This window comes from Leuresthes tenuis, unplaced genomic scaffold (genome assembly GCF_036924035.1).
Source record: "Leuresthes tenuis unplaced genomic scaffold, fLeuTen1.0.hap1 SCAF_1, whole genome shotgun sequence".
Classification (NCBI taxonomy): Eukaryota; Metazoa; Chordata; class Actinopteri; order Atheriniformes; family Atherinopsidae; genus Leuresthes; species Leuresthes tenuis.
The window spans coordinates 16,019,668-16,038,280 of record NW_027325355.1 but is presented as its reverse complement, the minus strand read 5'-3'; the positions used below and the strand labels follow the sequence as shown (position 1 = coordinate 16,038,280).

Sequence of the window (18,613 nt, the reverse complement as noted above, 5' to 3'; positions counted from 1 at the left end):
GTGCGGGAGCGCGCCCTCATTACCGGTCGAGTCAATGCGGCTGTCCCCTGCGCATCCTCTCCTGCCTTCCTCTGCAAACTGGGCAGCTCCTCCGAGTCTTCCCGCACCCTTCAGCCGTGGAATAGTCGAGCGTCGCGCGGCTGGCAGTGACACCGCTGCAGGGGGAGGCCCGGACACTGAGGTGTGAGCTTCATAGCGGGACGCAGCGCTGCGGCTCATCCCGTTTGGCCATGGCGCAGATCAGGAAACTCGCAGACACTCGGCTTGCATAAAGGACGATTTGCGCATTGGATGAACCTGGCAGATCCTAACTTCCATGGGGTGTAGAAACCAGGAATCCCGACGTTTTAACCCCTGGTGAACGATTTGGTTGTCAGTAATGATTCGGCCCTCTTTTTTTCCCCAATCAAACACTGCATTCTGTGTCGTTCGCTGAAGAATCGCCAAGGCCCCGCCGGAGGTCCCTCACTTTTTCTGCACCCGCTTCGTCCCGCTATCTATTTGTTGTGGCCGCGTTTATTTGGTGCGGGCGTTGTAAACGGTGGCAGCAGGAGCCATGATGGATGCAGCGGAGTGCGGGGTGAGAGTGATGTGCCGCTTCAGGCCCCTGAACGAGTCCGAGATCAACAGAGGGGACAAGTACATCCCCAAATTCAAGGAGGACGACACCGTGGTCATAACGGCAAGTCTGTGTGATTGTTGTCATGTCGATGCTGGTGACGCGCGTGAAGGGAAACTCTGGAGGAAAGTCTCCTGGAGCTCTGCAGGCGGGATGCTAAGTGCGCAACCAGCTTGTGGTCCTCCAGAGGAGTCGACAGCTGTGTGAAAGTTGGGTTTTATTACAGTTCTATAGCAGTATATGAAGCAATATCTATCAAGGTTACGTGAAATAATATTTACTGACACGTTGATACTATAAAAGACCTACTAAAACGTGCAGATGTGTACTATGGTCGCTTTTCCAATTACAAGTGATCAATACAGACTTGCAAGCACCTCCAGGGGATTAATAATCCACTATTCATAAAACTGGCTCACCATCACAAGTGCTTGTGCATGAGGCAATAGAAACACAGTCAAGGTTTTAATAATAGCAGTTTGTTCTGTGTGCAAGGCCCAGCCTGAGATTTGGCACTTGTTTTATATTTGAATTGCAGGTGGGTGGAGCAAACAGCTCCTCAGATGTCTTGATGACTAAAGCAGTACCAGCAGCTCCTCTCAATGCTCAACCAATAGTCAAAAACTCCACTTAGTTTGCTTTATGTGCCGTGCTTTCTTAAAAAACAGCCGGAGCAATAAGAAAACTCCTGTCAATCCTGATTTTTAAACAGATTTCTGCAATCTGTCTGTCTGACAGACAGGAGCACAAACAGGAACTGAACCCTTCTTGCGTGTGGAGATGCGGATCATTCACCCTCTGCATAGCTACATTATTCACGCTGTTGCATTCTTGCTCAGGCACACTTCTCTTCAAAAAAAACAAAACAAGAAACAAGGCAAACTGCACACACGGATACTGTTTGTGTCAGTCGTCCCACTGATTTATTTGGGGATCCGGAGGTGGCAAATTGCTGCAGCAGCCACCTGCAAATGCTGAGAGCATTTCTTTTCTTTTCTTTTTTTTTTTACAGCAGTGAGGATTTTCCCCTTGAGAGAAAGACTCAGGATGGGAACAGGGTTTGGAGGGTTGATGGATGAGCTGAGACTGAGAGACCCAGAAACCTACTGGAGCATAGAAATCCCAGACGTCCTGCATGTATCGTTTCTAAGTGGAGCTCTGTGACGGTGTGGCTGTTTTTGGGGTTTTACGCCAACAGCCAGTCACTGCAGTGTGTCACAAACTCTGTTTGACGTGAGAGAATTTGACACTTTTTTTATTGGGAATATACTGGATCCAGGGGTGCTTTGTAGCCCGTTGTTACAGTGAAATCCCATCTGACAAAAACCTGCATCTTCATCAATAATTTGATCAATTATTGATCCGTTTATGTTGGATTTTTCTTGATTGTTTTCCTTTTCTTGTGCGGACGTTTGCTTCAGGGCGCTGGCCTTTATTTAGAAGATACACTGGGATCAGGTGGAACAGTGTCCTTTGTTTCATTGATAAAAAGCCTTTGAGGTGCGATGACTCGTTAGAGTGAGAGTGCAGCTTTGTCATCATGTCCATGTGGTGCGTTTATGTGCTGAAAGACATGAGTGAAACAAGCAGTCACTTTGAAGAAACTATATTGAAGAACATTAGAGGTCATAAACAGCTGGGGAAGGTTTTACTGGATGCCTAATCAACTGAACGACCTGCTAGTTTTATGCTAGAGAATTAATATTGCCACTACTCGCTGGCATGAAACAATGTTCACAGCGGAGGCGAGTCCCTGAAGACCTCTCTCCAGTTTCCTTTTGTGGTTAAGCTGCTGTTTGATATCATTGTTCTCTCTGTTGAAACAGGGTAAACCGTACGTGTTCGACCGCGTGCTGCCTCCCAACACCGCGCAAGAGCAGGTGTACGACCAGTGTGCCAAACAGATAGTTAAAGGTAAGGAGTGGATCTGCTGGAGGGTCGGTGGCAAGTTTCTGCAACATCGAGTCTTCTGTTTTGCTTCCTTGAACTTGTTTCAATGATTTTATTCGCAACATAAATGAGATTTCACAGGAATAAAGTTCGATAAGTACAAACTCAGTCGACAAGCTGCAGTAGCAGCGCCAGTGCCAGTTATACAATTGTAATAGAAGCTGTAGCTGTACTTTTATTGTAGATGTTAGAAAGGTAAAGGTTCTGTTGAAAGGAATTGATCAAACTGGGCAAGATTCTCATAAGCTCGGGACATTTGTTTTTGAGATGGCATCCATTTTTGTGTCTTTCTCGGATTCCAGATGTGTTGGGCGGCTACAACGGGACCATCTTTGCTTATGGACAGACGTCATCTGGGAAAACACACACCATGGAGGTGAGGGGTTACCCGCAGCGTCTTCACTGCCGAACAGTCTGCCAATCAATCAGTCCAAATCCAAATCCTCACAGCAGCAGCAGGGATTGTGTAACAAGACTGATGATGCTTTAGAGTTGGGGCAAAGCCAGCAGAGCCCTTGAACAAAACAATGAGGACCCAGTTTCCTCGGTTTATACAGATTATCTGAGTGGAAAGTGCAAATTTTTTTGTATCATCGAAAGAAGATGTTCTGCATTCGTTTGTCATCAGGGTAAATGACCTAAGCTGGTGGACTAATCCACAGAGACAGAAGCTCAAAGCCTCATTTTAATTCCCCGATCTGGTCCGCGACCTCTAGTTTTTACATAAAGTTTTGATTCCTCTTTTGAACAGGATGTTCCTCTTTAAATTAACTCAGTGTCACCTTCAAAGTCCCAACATCACGTCCCCCGGAGGGATATACATTCAGCGGTAAAAATGACCGGTGAAAACATCAGTGTTTGTTGTTGTGTTCAGGGCAAACTGCACGACCCCCAGCTGATGGGGATCATCCCTCGCATCGCCCACGACATCTTCGACCACATCTACTCCATGGACGAGAACCTCGAGTTTCACATCAAGGTGCATAAAGTTTGTTTGAAGACGCCTGCTCGTTTTTTGAAGTCCAATGATTGAGTCTGCTGCAAAGTGAACGCCATTTGTGGGGTTTGATTGGTAACAAACATTTCAAATGTAGCGAAGATGTTAAATTACAGACTAAGAAAAAGGCATGTTGTCATGTGTTCTCATGCTGTATAGTTTCCTTTTCGTCTAATTTAAGAATATAACTTTTTGATTGCCTCTAATTCAATCTGTGCCTGTTTAATGAACTTTTTTACATACTTTTTGGTTGACTATGTTGGCACTGTCCACCCAACAAAATGATACCTTATTAAGTAAAATGGAGGAAGCACTAAAGCCTCCGAGTTCTCTCTGTGCAGGTCTCGTATTTTGAAATCTACTTGGACAAGATCAGAGACCTGCTGGACGGTAAGTGAGCTCAGCTCGACATGTGAGGGCAATCTAAGTCATGTGATCCCAAGCCCACTTTTCAGGATGGAGTTATTGTGCTGAAAATCACTTTTAAAAAGCAGTCTGACTCTTTTGTTCTGTTTGAAGTGTCGAAGACGAACCTGGCTGTGCACGAAGACAAGAACAGAGTGCCGTATGTTAAGGTTGGTTATCTGAGCAGTGTCTCTAAAGTACATTCACATCAACACGTGTGTTGCCTACGAAGTTATCCTGCAGAGTCTGTCTTTGAGCACAGAGTAGCAGCAGATAAGATCCCACAGAACTGTCATCACTGTGGTTGGCATGACTCGGGGCTGTGATTAAGCTGTCTCAGTTGCCATGAAGTTGCAGATGTTCAAGTACTTTAGGGACAATCTTGTTCTTCGAGTTGGACATCTGATGTGAAAACCTTAAAGCCAGGTTAGGCCTAAATATCCATGCTATCCATCCACTTTAGAAATGACAGCGTTGTCCCTGAATGAAGACGGTAGTATGAGATCATACAGATGTCCCCCTGAAAAAGTTCAAAGTTTGTGTAGTTTTATTGTTGTTGCCGATGGTTTACACATCACAGAAACTCATTTAGAGCAGATTAACAAGAAAACTCTTCACAGTACTGCAGACGACTCGTGATTTCGGTTAATTGTTCCACAAGTTATTCATCACTAAATGAAATCAGGTGGAAAAAGCTACTCCATAAAAAGTTTTGTATCGTCACATTTTAAAGCAAGGAGGGGAAAAAAAAACATTCTCTCTCATTTTGCAAGTTTCTTAAGAAATAAAATGCATCCCTTTTCTGTTAAATACACTGAGCTATGTCCTACTTTAACTGGTTTCATGTGAATAGGAGCTAAAGTTTTGTCTGACTGTTAACCTGTTGTAGCCGTCACTTATTTCCACGCTAGACGCAGCTGAGCCGAAAGTGACGTCATCTTTAAGTGTAGTGCTGTGGTTATAAACACCAAAACACTCTGTCTCAGGGCTGTACTGAGCGCTTTGTGTCCAGCCCGGAGGAGGTGATGGATGTCATCGATGAGGGCAAAGCCAATCGGCACGTGGCAGTGACTAGTATGTATCAATTTGTCTGGATTTCAGCAGCAAGAAACTTCTGTTTTTAGCAACAGCTTTATCATGGCGGAAAGACAAAGCTCTGCAACTCATAAGTAGATTGATGCTTGTGCTTTTCTTTAAGCTTTGGTTTTTAAACTTACTTTCTTCAAGGAGCTGTTCTTCAGCATAACTGATTTACCCATTTCCTAGATATGAATGAGCACAGCTCTCGCAGTCACAGCATCTTCCTCATCAACATCAAACAGGAGAACATTGAGACAGAGAAGAAACTGTCAGGGAAGCTCTACCTGGTCGACCTGGCTGGCAGCGAGAAGGTTGGTCAGAGTAAGATCAGAAAGATCGAGGTAATGCTGCTGGAAGTTGCTGAATTTTGCGATTTCTAAGAAGTCCGAGACGTCTGTTTAAACAGGTCAGCAAGACCGGAGCTGAAGGAGCCGTGCTGGATGAGGCGAAGAACATCAACAAATCTCTGTCGGCGCTGGGGAACGTCATCTCGGCTCTGGCTGAGGGAACAGTAAGTGACCCGCAGTTCTGTTCTTTGTGCACGCAAATAAGTGTGAAAAAAGTGAGAACGGTTTGTCGATCCTGCCAGAAAAGCCACGTGCCGTACAGAGACAGTAAGATGACTCGGATCCTTCAGGATTCTCTGGGAGGAAACTGTCGCACCACCATCATCATCTGCTGCTCACCGTCCATCTACAACGAGGCCGAGACCAAGTCCACGCTCATGTTTGGGCAGAGGTAAACCGGAGAGCCGTGTCTGCACACGACTGATATTACCAGCCCCGCCCCGTTATTTCCTAAAATGACCTCAGAGACAACAGCGAGGGCTGTTCAACCTTTCACCTGCCAAACAGCTGAAATAGAAAATCATGTCGCGTGGCTTTTATGTGTCAAAATCACTCTGGAAGTATTCAAACTCATGAAGGTTTTTTTTTTGTTGTCCCTTTTTTATTTCACTGGCATATTTGCTGTGGAGGTGATACGTTTCTGCTGCAGAAACCAGTCGAGATGAAAGGTGGAAGCTTCTCTGAAATGTCAGCACTTATCTGAATAAGCTGTAAAACTCTTACTGTTGAGGATTGGGATCCCTCAGAGAGAAAACTGCAGTAACTGTTGAGTCAAATCACTCTCTTGTCTTTTTTCTTGGTCGAGGCCCGGCTCGTTAGCAGGATTCGTGTGTTTCCTCGTTGCCAGTAGGTCTCACTGCTGCCTTTTCATGAGCTGGGTCCCGCTGGTCTTTAAGTCTGTTTTAAACAACCACAGAAGCGACAGTATTTCATCTTTGTTGATCAGTGTGTGTTGTCTGTGAGGGTAAACATTCGGCTCATTAGCATCTCTGGTTGACGTCAGTCCTGCACACGAACAACCAGATGGCTCAGAGTTTCCCACTGTGCAGCTGGGTTCGTTCCTATTTATAGATCACCACCGCGCTGCTGCCTTGTTTATTTGTCTTCCAACACTCGGCCTATTCCACAACAACGTGCTATTTCTAATCTTTACTTTCCTGAAGGTGTGATGCACATACCAATGTTTATTGAATATGAAGTAGTTTTCATTCATCAGTAACTCTTCTGTATTCAAGAATTCTGATCCTGTTTTATTAGCAGTCGTGGAGATGATTAGCTGTGAAACGATCAGTTTAAAGGTGCGATTTTAACCAAACAGGCCATAGGGCTATTTTTCTGGTTGTATTCACACCACAGATAGGAACACTGAAATTACATGTTGATCTTATGTTAAAATGTGTGTCTAAATCTGTTTAAAAGTGTAAAAAGCTCAAGTCCCTAATAGCAGAAGCTTTTGCTCAATTGCTTTAATGAGGCACAATAAATGAAGGCAGCTGGTGGACTGCTAATGCTTGTGTCTGTTTAGAGCTAAGACCATCAAGAACACGGTTTCTGTGAACCTGGAGCTGACGGCTGAAGAGTGGAAGAAGAAGTATGAGAAGGAGAAGGAGAAGAACAAGAGTCTGAAAAACATTATCCAGAAGCTGGAGGCTGAACTGAACCGCTGGAGGAACGGTAAGATGAGACATCATCGCTTCCCCGGTTGGGTTTTTGTTGGAATCGACGAGGATGTTGTCAACATATTCATTGTAGATCTTTAAGAACACATTCCGAATCTTTATCAAAGTTTGCCATTTACAACAAATCGGTTTCATCCCTTCTTTGGCTGATTGCTCTGACTTTATGGTGAATGAAAGCTATTGGCGGCGTAAGTAATGTAGCAGTTCTAGTCAGCAACTGTTTCCTGTTTCCTTTGAGTAGCATGAATGAGCTCACAGCAGTTTGTCACAGCAGCTTGTCTCATGGGAATACCGACTAGAGAGAACTGATAATTTTCTTTCATCCTTTTCTTCTGGGCTTTGAGAGCAAACATTTAGCTGTCTGAAGTCACCGCCAACCCCAAAAGACAGAAAAAACACAACCCTGGCAGTTTGTTTTGGGCCCCCTTGGTTTTGAAAATATCTTCACAGCAAACCATTGAGATTTGCAGTGTAAACTTCTGTCACTCCGCGTTCTCTGCTAAGCCTCGACCTCTGAGCCCCGTCCGCTCGCATCCGACCTGCCATAACGATGAGGCCAGATTTGCTTGGAAGTGTTCTGTGGTCAGCTCCACCACCAGCCTCGGAGGGAATAAGAGCTCAGTGCATAGACTTTGTTTGAGGGTCGTGTCTCAGCAAGAGTTAGCAAAGGACTGGGCATGTGCAGCAACCACTGCTCATTGGCTGTTTCAACAACTGGACTGAAGAAACTGATGCAAGAAGAGGGGGGTTAGTTCCAGCTCTTAGTGTACCACTCTTGATAAAATATGTTTGAATGTGGTAAACGTGCACTACTACAAGAATAAGAATACAACAAAATATGTCACACTTCACGGCGTCAGTGAAGCCTTCAGCCAATTAGGACGGTTTTGTTGTCACCAAGGAGGTTCCCTGTCCCTGACCTGTGCAGACTGCAGCCGCTTTGATTTCATGTGACAGGCTGACATTTTGTGGCGCCAGCGAAAAATCTGGGAAGATTTCTGACCCACATGGATTGCCTCACGATACACCGTCCATCACGTCAAATGGTCGCGGCGCCGCATCGAGTCAAAACGCACGCAGTAACACACAGATCCAGGAGGGGAGAATGACTCTGCAAAGGAACTGCCTGCTAAGCAAGACTTAAACAGCCTCGTTTTTCACATTTCCACTATAAAGAAACAGAAAAACCACAAGAACGACTGCCTCATTAGCTCACAAGCACTGATTTAGCTTCAAGTTTTAAGATAATAACAACCAAAAATCATTTCAACAAGCAGTTCCAGATGTGATAACTGACACACAGAAACATTGATAATGTGGTCGGTTTGATCTACACTCACCGGAATATAATACCCAATCCAACCTTAAGCATAATTTAACATTGGATCCATTGTTTAACAGTCAAATGACAGTGTTAGTACACTATATCAGGGTTATTGCACTCCCTTTTTTTAGCTTCTGCATTTCACCTCCTTCCTCTCTGCTGAGACTGCGGTATCTCCTTCACAGCATCCTCGCAGTTTTTTTTTTCCATCTCTGTTGCATAGTAACCACCGTAACCCCGCCTCCTCCTCATCCTGCCTGTGGCTATTGTGTTGTGTTTTTTTGTTTTTTTTTCATACGTCGAACTCTCTTGTGGATGCTGATAACACACCCCCACCCCTTAGCATCCTATTGGCTCAGCTGCAGCCCAAGCCTGCACCTCATACATGTTAATGTTGTGTACACACACGTACACAGAGACACGCACACAACGCTGATGCAGTGTTTCTGGCGTGAATCAGACACTGGCTTCACGCCAAACCATTTACCAGTAGCAGTTCATCACTTTTTCAATCTCTCTTTTTCGTCATCTCGTTTGTTCTTGGCTTCCATCGCAATTGAACGAAGCCTCTATGAAATAACTCAGCAATTACTCAAACAACCCAGAGGCCACACTGCTATAAACAGCCCTCTTTACGGTGCATAATAAGACAAAACTGTTTGATCATGTCAGCGGCTTTATTGAGTGACGAAGGAGTCCTCTTTTATGTGCCTAAAAAGTGTTATTTTCCAGAGTAAATCAGAACGAGAGTGTGTTTTACAGGGGAGGACGTTCCTGAGGACGAGCAGCTGAGCTCTAAAGATCAGAAGAACGTCGAGCCGTACGACAACACTCCCATCATCGACAACCTGCTGCCATCTGCAGGAGGAGTGTCTGTGTCCACTGAAGAAAAGAGCAAATATGAGGAGGACATCAGCAACTTGTACAAGCAGCTGGATGACAAGGTGAGACTGAGGCTGATGCACATGTATCCCAACTGCACTTGTGCTGCTTTGGCTGCTTTACACGTATCAGCAAAATATATCAAACCTCATGCTCCCCACTGTCTTACTGAAGTACATAAGTATGCTATTTTACATTTCTGGCATAACTGGAGCGATGACGTCTCTAGAATCAACGTGAAACTACAAAAGATGCAAAATATTTCCAGAATATTGAGAAGAAAAGTTGATAAAAAGAAGTTAAATGAGTTTGTGGGGTGAAGCCTACTGTAAATCAGCTTGGAAAGTGTTTTCTAGTTGAATTAGTCTGACCACAAATAAATTTAGTATATATCGTGTTTTTTTTTTTACCCTTCCAAGGATACGGGAGGGTGTATGTGTGTGGGGGGGGGATTGGTCAACCGGTCTTCGTGTGTTTTGTGGCCTTGGATAAGGCTTATGTACCTGTGGCCATCTGCTTCCTGTACCAGCGGAGCAAGAGCTTTGTTCGCACTGCTGGCAGCAAGTTAGACTCATTTCTAATGGGTATCGGACTCCGCCGCGGCTGCTCAGTGTCAGCAATTCATTTAATAGCTTTCATGGACAGAATTTCTAGATGCAGCCAAGCGTGAGAGGGTTTTCTGTCCGGTCGGCTTAGGGCTTTTGCACATGAACACAAAGTTTTTCCTTATTTACAAGCTGTTTATTAAAAAAAAAAAAAAAGAAATCCCTCTCTCCTCACAGCTACTTTCTCTTTAACATACAGTCGAAGCAGCTTTTTCAGAGACATCAGAGAAAACCACTGGAGGTCTGATCGGGTCTCATCGTGAACCGGAAACATGGGCTGCTGTTTCTGTATTGGATTATTTACATGTACGAGCAAACGTTTTAGAAATTCTGTCGACAAGGTCAGCACCAGCGCTTTCTTTCTGGCCTCTCTCGCTGCCATGGCAACATGTCAAACCAAGGAGAGAGCAGCGCAGGCCAAAAAGAACGCCCTGCTGCCCTGTCCACACGACAAAATTGTAACCAGGGTTTTTAAAATATCATCACTCTGGCCGGAGTTTTCCAGATCATTCTTTTTCACTTTTTTTCTAGAAACTTACAGGGTTGTCACGCGTGTGTTTAAACAGCCTCATTTTAAATAATCGTGCAGCAGGGCTCTGTTTAAAATTTTAATTACATCTGGACCTCTGGGGGCGATTCTTATCCTTCAAGACCGCTTTTAATTTAATTCCAGAAGCTTAAGGAATGCAACTCTCTTCCACCGATCACACACACTGAGTACTTCGTTAAATCTTGGACATCCTCTGCAGGCTCGATGTCCAATATGTACAAGGATTTCAAGCTTTAAAAGTACAAAACCCTCGAAAGTGGGATTTTAATGAACTTAGCCTCCAGCCTGACTAAATGGGGATGGGACAAACATCTGTAGCTAATTCAACACAAATGTGGACATAAATTCCGCACCAATCACCAAACAGGTACGCAATAAGGAAGCACAGGCAAGGCAAGTTTATTTGTAGAGCGCAATTCGTACACAAAAAAGATAATTCAAAGTGCTTTACAGCTACATAAAATCACAAGAAAGCAAATAAATCATTCCATAAAACATAAAAAAAAATCATTAATTAATTCAATTAAAAGTGAAGAGTGCAGTAAAATACTTTCAGTTGTCATATGCACAGCTAAATAGAACAGTTTTCAGCCTGGATTTAAACATTGTCAGAGTTGAGGCCTGTCTCACATCTTCTGGAAGATTGTTCCAGGTTTTAGGAGCATAAAGCTGAAACGCAGCCTCTGCTTGTTTAGTCCTGACTCTGGGCACCAGCAGGAGACGCCTCCCTGAGGTTCTCAGAGTCCCAGCTGGTTCATATGGCTCTAACATGTCAGAGATGTACTTTGGCACTAGACCATGAAGAGACTTGTACTGTTTTAAAGTCTATTCTCTGAGCGACTGGAAGCCAGTGCAGAGACCTGAGCGCTGGACTAATATGGTCGTATTTCCTAGTTCTAGTCAGGACTCGAGCAGCAATATTTTGGATGTACCGCAGCTGTCTTACAGCCCATTTAGAGCCCGGTGAGCAGGCCGTTACAGTAGTCTAAGCTGCTGGAGACAAACGCATGGATTAGTCTTTCTAAGTCTGATTCTGGCAATGTTTTTTAAATGGTAAAAAGCTGCTGATGTTATTGATTTAATGTGGCTGTTAAAGTTCAGGTCCGAGTCCAATATATACATAGAGATAATCCAAACTTTTCCAGATTTAGTCATATCTGATTTACAGTGGCTAAATGACTAAAAGGCCCGCCACTGTTTTCTTTCACTCGTGACGCTAAGTTACAACAGCAGATTAGTTGTAGGAAAATCACATCTGCAGGCCTGCAAGTCTGAGTTGCCAATGATAAAAGATGGCTAATTATCTGGAAAATTGCCTCCATAGAACGATAATTAACTTGAATTGATAAGATAGAATTTAAAATGAATGAATTGAAGATTATTGTTCTTATTACTGACTTTCTTACTCTTGTTTCTACAGGATGATGAAATCAACCAACACAGTCAGCTCGCTGAGAAACTCAAGGAACAGATGATGGATCAGGAGGAGGTTTGCCTCAGTGTTTTGTTGAATAGTTGAGCTATCGTTGACCTGCGCCATTATTTTCCTGTTCGCTCATTTTCATCGGCACGCTCCGTCTTTACAGCTGCTGGCATCGACCCGGCGCGACTATGAGAAGATCCAGGAGGAGCTGTGCCGCCTGCAGACGGAGAATGAGCTGGCCAAGGAGGAGGTGAAAGAGGTGCTGCAGGCCCTGGAGGAGCTGGCCGTCAACTACGACCAGAAGAGCCAAGAAGTGGAGGAGCGAGAGCAGGCCAACCTGCAGCTGACCGAGGAGCTGCAGCACAAGACGGTGGGTTGGGTTCTGCATTCAGGGTGGCGTTAGTCACAGCTTGAGGATTAAAAAACAAGAAAAAAATGCAACTCGGACTAAGTTTGTCATCATCCAACAGGAAGTTTCCACTTGAATGTCTTCAGGTATAAAAAGATTCCTTTTAAAAGACTCTTAAAGTTACAAAAATCAAGTTTATCGTCCTTCTGTTTTTAAAATGTGATAAAACACAAATGTTGATGACAAGACTTCTGCAAAAATGTGAGTATATGAGCTGCATAAAACAAATACTGGTGTCTAAAATGAAATTAGGAGTGGACTGTGTTGAGAGCACTGATGCTCAAAGGCTTTTTTGGTGATGTCGGCAGGCGCTGCTGTCCGTGGTGCAGCGGGAGCTGAGTCAGCTGCAGGAGCTGAACGGCCTGCAGAGGAAGAGAGCCGCCGAGGTCCTCAACCTGCTGCTGCGCGACCTGAGTGACATCGGAGCCATTATCGGCACCAGCGACGTTAAGTCCGCGGCGGTGAGGACGATTTAGCCGTCTTTGATTAAACTCAGAAGCCAAATCCTGCACAGATTGAAATAAATTCCAGAAACCCAGTTTAACTTAAACTATCCTTTCCGTTTGCAATCCTCTCTCAGAACTCAGAGACGAAGGGGAACGGCTCGGCAGTCGAGGAAGAGTTCACCGTTGCCCGTCTCTACATCAGTAAGATGAAGTCCGAAGTCAAGTCTCTGGTGAATCGCAGCAAGCAGCTGGAGAGCGCCCAGGCCGACACCCATCGCAAGATCCAGGCCAATGAGAAGGAGCTGGCGTCATGTCAGCTGCTCGTCTCCCAGGTAACACGTCTTCTAGGCATTTCCTGGGATGTTTGCTTTCAAGATAGATGGGGGTCACTTTAAGCAGCTTTGGCGTCTACCTTAAGATTTTGTTGTTCACGCAGCATCAGGCCAAGATCAAGTCTCTGACCGACTACATGCAGAACATGGAGCAGAAGAAGAGGCAGCTGGAGGAGAGTCAGGACGCCCTGACAGAAGAGCTTGTAAAACTGCAGGCTCACGGTTAGTACAGGACAAGTAGAAACCCTGCAGACCCCCACATATCCTTGACCTTAGTGGGTTACGCCCTGGACAGGTCGCCATATGAGACAAACAGTTCTGTTTTGAAAAACAAGGGTAACGCTGAAGCTTTCACCTCTCTAATGCATTTTATTTCAGGTTGATACTTTGAAAATGGATCATTTTAGTGGACTCAAAATTTGCATAACATAAACAAATTCTTCTTCTTCAGAGAAAAGGCACGAGGTGTCGGGGGAGGAGAAGGAGGACACCAACAGGTTGGATGGAGACGAGGACATCAAGGTGAAAAACACAGCTGGAGTGATGCCATCCTGATATTTCAGTGATTTTAACGTGCACTCGTTTCTCCACCTTCAGAAAACACTGGAAGAGCAACTGGAGAGCCTCAGGGAGGCTCATCAGAAGCAGCTCAGCCGCCTCCGGGATGAGATAGAAGACAAGCAGAGGGTGCTGGATGAGCTCACGGAGTGAGGAAACATCACTCAACTCTCACAGAAACAGATTTAAAAAAAAAAAAGAACATCCTCACTTCTCAAGAAATCCTGAGCTCAGTTATGTTTAAGAATGATGAAATCCTGTCCTGCAGCATTCAAAATGGGTTCTGGGACGTGTGATTCAGGGATTTACACTTATGTATATCTTCAAAGAGAGGCTGCTGAAAAGAAGGAGCTCAGTGAACATGAACAAGTCTGGCTTCAAAGTCAGCCTCTACTTTTCAAAGCTTATATGGGAAGGAAAGATTTTACACCACCAGGAATTGGCTTTCAAGTCAACTTCAGAAGTTCTACTGCTACATTCAAAGAGAAAAATAAATAAATAATACGCAAATTAAATATGTATTGATAATTATTGTCCATCTCAGTCTAAACCAGGGTCTGTTATTGGAGCGGGAGAGACTCATGTCGGACTACGAGAAACTGAAAGCCGAGGAACAGGAAAGGGAAGCAAAGCTGCAGAAGCTCACGTAGGAACCATCTCCCTGCACAGTTATTGATTTGTATCAGATGCGATACGGGCAAAGCAGCTCCGAGTGTTTCATCGATCTTGGTTTGCCTTATCTTTTGTGCCCAGGCTGCTGAACGAACAACGCGAGCAGGCCGGTGAAGACCTGAAGGGTCTGGAGGAGACTGTGGTGAGTTGAATCAATAACGCTGCAATTCAGACATCATGAAAGCTGAAAAATAAAAACCTGTTTTCTCAAAAATCAGACTAATAACCTCCTGGCTTTTCTTCCTCTCAAACGCACGTCTTCAAACTGGAGCCTCAATTATAACCAACTGCAGCTTTCTCAAGGAGGGTGCACTTAAATCTGTATGCCTTGGAAAGTTACTGTACTTGAAACCATGCTCATACCTGACCCGACACTTCATTAAACCTACAGTTTAGTACACAGCCACTGGCCTGTAAACCCTGCCCTGGAGCAACCTAAACATTACGTGGCCCTCCTGTCCAATCAAAAGCAAGGCCTGCTGCAATGAATAAAGTGATATCCAGGAGCTGATCACAGGTGCACGTCAGCAGGGGGATAAACCCATAAAAGCAAAAAGATTAACTGCTTGAAACTTGTGTTACTTCAGCTTGTGTTAGTTGTGGAGTCTTGCAGAACTTTTAGAAAGCCTGCTGGAAGGACTGTAATCTTTTTTGCGATTGAAAGAATTAGTTTTTAGGCCTTTAATAAAACTCAGAAGGTGACAGCAGAATGTGGAAGACGATAGGGGGCATCAGGCTCTGCGGCGTCAAACTCAGAAAAGCAGATGCAGAGCAGATGTTTAGGGATGACTTGGGCTGAAAGTACACGTTCTTCTTCGACTTAACTCAGTATTCGTTTGACTCAAGGGAAAAACAACTGTTCTAACTTCGAGGCGTCGATTTCATCTTGTTCTTTCAGGCCAAAGAGCTGCAGACTCTGCACAACCTGCGAAAACTCTTCATTCAAGACCTCACCACACGAGTCAAGAAGGTACACCCTCTCGTTGTGAACACATATGGCGGCTTGTTTGGCGTCATGTTTTTCTGAACCTGTGCTCTGTTTCAAGAGCGCGGAGCTCGACTGTGAGGAGGGCCTCGGCAACGTTGCCCAGAAACAGAAGATCTCCTTCCTGGAGAACAACTTGGAGCAGCTCACCAAGGTCCACAAGCAGGTAAACTGAAGCTGTTACTCGTGTGCGACACAAAGAAAATGTTTGAGCTGAACTTTCATGATGGACACTGAGAGTGAAAATCCGACTACATTTCATTTTGAAATATGAGGAGGAAGTAGAACATGACATGAGTACATATACTGAGTGACTTCCTCCATTCCTCAGCTGGTCCGAGACAACGCCGACCTTCGCTGCGAGCTGCCCAAGCTGGAGAAGCGTCTGCGAGCCACGGCCGAGCGAGTCAAAGCCCTGGAGAACGCCCTGAAGGAGGCAAAGGAGAACGCCATGAGAGACCGCAAGCGTTACCAGCAGGAGGTGGACCGCATCAAAGAGGCCGTCCGATCCAAGAACATGGCCAGGAGGGGCTACTCTGCACAGATTGGTGAGTTTCTTTTTACCCCTTTATTGACGAAACAAGGTTTCTTTTTAATCGAGTGGGACAAAGGACGACTGCAGCTCATAAACAGCAGATACTAATGAGACAGATGTTTGTCAAGGATAAAAAAGACAATGTTTCGCGGAGACACGATGACACAACAACTGGAATAAAACCGACATTTTGCCCCTCTGTGTCTCAGCGAAACCCATCCGGCCGGGACACCATCCACTGTCGTCCCCCATCTGCAGCTCCGTCAGAGCAGGAGGCGCCTACACACACAGCAACTGAAAACACAACGGCAAGCAACTTGTAAGTACTCTCACGATTCATTTTTTCTGGTCCCGCTGTACAGATGTGCTTAAAGTATCGATTTATCAGGAGAACACTGATGTGGGACGATTTTAATAACCTGAATATGTGTTTCAGTCTCTTTAAAACCAAAGCATTCTTTGTCCCTGCAGACGATAACCAACTCGCTGCATGTCCACCACCACCTCACCTGGAACCACAAGACCCCGCCCCTCCTTTCGGAGCACCAATGGGAGGCCTTCACAACAGACTGTCATGCTCAGAGAAGCAACAAACATCCATGGTGTAAATACCTGATAAAGAAAAACTGTCTTCGTCAGAGGCATCATTCACAACATGTTCGTATGTTTTTTGCTCAGTTTGCTCCTGATTCTAGGTGTTCTAGAGCAATTCTGAAATAGAATAGAGCGTGAGATTTATAGACGAGGCCGTGACTTTCTCTCTGAAGGATAAAGACTCCAGATGGAAGCGTGATCATGTCTTTTCGTTCACTATGTAGCTACAGAGAGACTGGAAACTGCTGCCTTGACTCTGTCCAAAGATAATTGGTGGTTGGATTTCATCTCGCCGCTATAATTACTGAAGTTAGAGCTACAGTGATAGTTGTACAGGCAGCAAAAACACACTTTGCTCCACCCCTATTTTCCCCAACTAAATACATTTCTTTCCTGATTTGTTGCAGTGTCCTCTGAGGTTTATCAGTGCTTTGAAAGGTCAGTCTAGAGGTGACAATCATGAAAAACAAACATTAAAAGGTTTTAAAGATTGTGTCCAAGTCCAAAACTGTATTAGGTTCTAGTCTCTAATGTTTTCTCTTTTTTTGTAATGGTTAAGCGACCCTGAATATTGAAAGTGAGTTATGTTGCACCTGAGGAACACTGACCAGCCAATCAGATGCTCCTTAGGATGTGGGGCTTTGCACCCATTCTCGAAAGTTTCTGATCAGCCAATCAGAAGCAGGGACAGAATAAAACATTTCACTTTGGCCAAAGTACCAAAAAGTAGATAAAAATATTTTAAAGTTTCAGCTCCTGTGCTCACTCTGCTACACTTTGTGCCTTTTAAACATCACCAGAACAGCAAAGTTCCACTGAACATCGTCAGAAATGAAAACGCATCTCTGTGTATTTACATCAGAACAGTATCTTCCCCTTTAAACCTAAAGCGGATTGTAATCAGTCAGACCCTTTTACCTTCTCAAGATATCCGATGTCTGTGCTGCTTTTCTTCATGCTGCCAGTTGAGCATGTTGAATGTACAGTATTATCTCTTGACTTTTTTTTGGGCAGTAAGATCTTTAGGACAGCCAGTAAATAAATGAATGTAACTGCATGGACAAGAGCTCGTTTTAAAGGCATGCTCAGAGAGAGCAGAGGCCGTTTGCATACATGATGGCTCATCATAATGTACATTTAGGGTTTGTTTTCATGGCTCTCTTATTTGTTTTGGTTGTGGCATCATCTTTCCGAATATACCTGCTAATAAAGATACCTATTTAACTTTTTTTTGGTGTGTGTGTCGAAATAAAATCTCGTGACAGAAGTTTGAACCAGCTGAAACGTTTCACCAAACAGTTACACACCAGGAGGCATAAAAGGATTGGAACAAAGTCAAAATAACAGTACAATCATGAGCATACAAGCCAAGGTGACAAAACAATAGTTTAAAGCTTGTGGAGACTGTTAGGACCCATTTGAAGTGATGGAAAGTTTTTTTTAAAACATTCTTTTCATAATCTCCACCACTGACACGTTTCAAGGTACAGTTTTACAATGAGGCCTGACGAAAAGCCCCTGCTACAGACAGACCATCCGCTCCACTTTTCCAGATGATAGCCCCTTCCTCCCACCCTGAAAAGAATACTTGGCTCAGATGCAACAAGTGCCATCAGAAGACTTGGGTTTGTTGAAGCAAAAACAATTCAGAAAATAACTTAAGCCTTAGTAATCCGTTATGAGTAAATTAGAAAGAAGTTGAAAATAAAAGAGTAGACTACAATGATGAGCAACCCGATTGGTATATTCTGCCATCCCCTCCACTATACATTGACTTGGAATCTCTCACTTCCTGTTTGCCAGTCAGGACCTTGGTCTGCGGCTGTTTGGATGGACACGCAGCAAATATTTAGGTAACTGCACTTTGAATCTATATTATTAGCAAACTGACTCTGAATGTGCACTTCAACTGGTATATGAGTATATTTTGAGCTGAGAAGTCAGCTTTATATTTGCAATTAAACATACCACAACTCTCTGAATTTATTAGCCATTTTAAAGCTGATTGTTTGCTCAAAATTAAACTGAAGAAGTCTTTTGTATTACAGGTGAAAGGAGGCCAAGTTTTTGCTTTTGGCTTCTGTTTTGCAGAGGTAAAGTGTCTTTAGGGGATCAAGGAGTAGTGATCATGTGGATCATGATCATTACTCCTTGATTCCCTAAAGAAAAGGGGGCACAGTTCCTCTACAAGAACTGCACATTCACAGTTCTGTGGGGATTC

General features: G+C 44.3%; 1 protein-coding gene across 1 annotated transcript; it reads left to right on the top strand.

Moving 5' to 3' along the window:
- On the top strand, positions 1-17,621 carry LOC140303622 (kinesin heavy chain-like). Its single transcript, XM_072382489.1, has 26 exons — positions 1-682; positions 2,446-2,533; positions 2,872-2,945; positions 3,444-3,548; positions 3,908-3,956; positions 4,086-4,141; positions 4,958-5,045; positions 5,238-5,362; positions 5,458-5,562; positions 5,641-5,789; positions 6,924-7,072; positions 9,164-9,345; positions 11,859-11,927; positions 12,025-12,231; positions 12,579-12,731; positions 12,851-13,048; positions 13,153-13,270; positions 13,500-13,570; positions 13,646-13,755; positions 14,151-14,252; positions 14,360-14,420; positions 15,177-15,248; positions 15,325-15,429; positions 15,595-15,811; positions 16,008-16,117; positions 16,270-17,621. Exons 1-25 carry the CDS (start codon positions 557-559, stop codon positions 16,094-16,096), a joined length of 2,868 nt encoding a protein of 955 aa, XP_072238590.1. The 5' UTR covers positions 1-556; the 3' UTR covers positions 16,097-16,117; positions 16,270-17,621.
- The last annotated feature ends 992 nt before the right edge of the window (positions 17,622-18,613 follow it).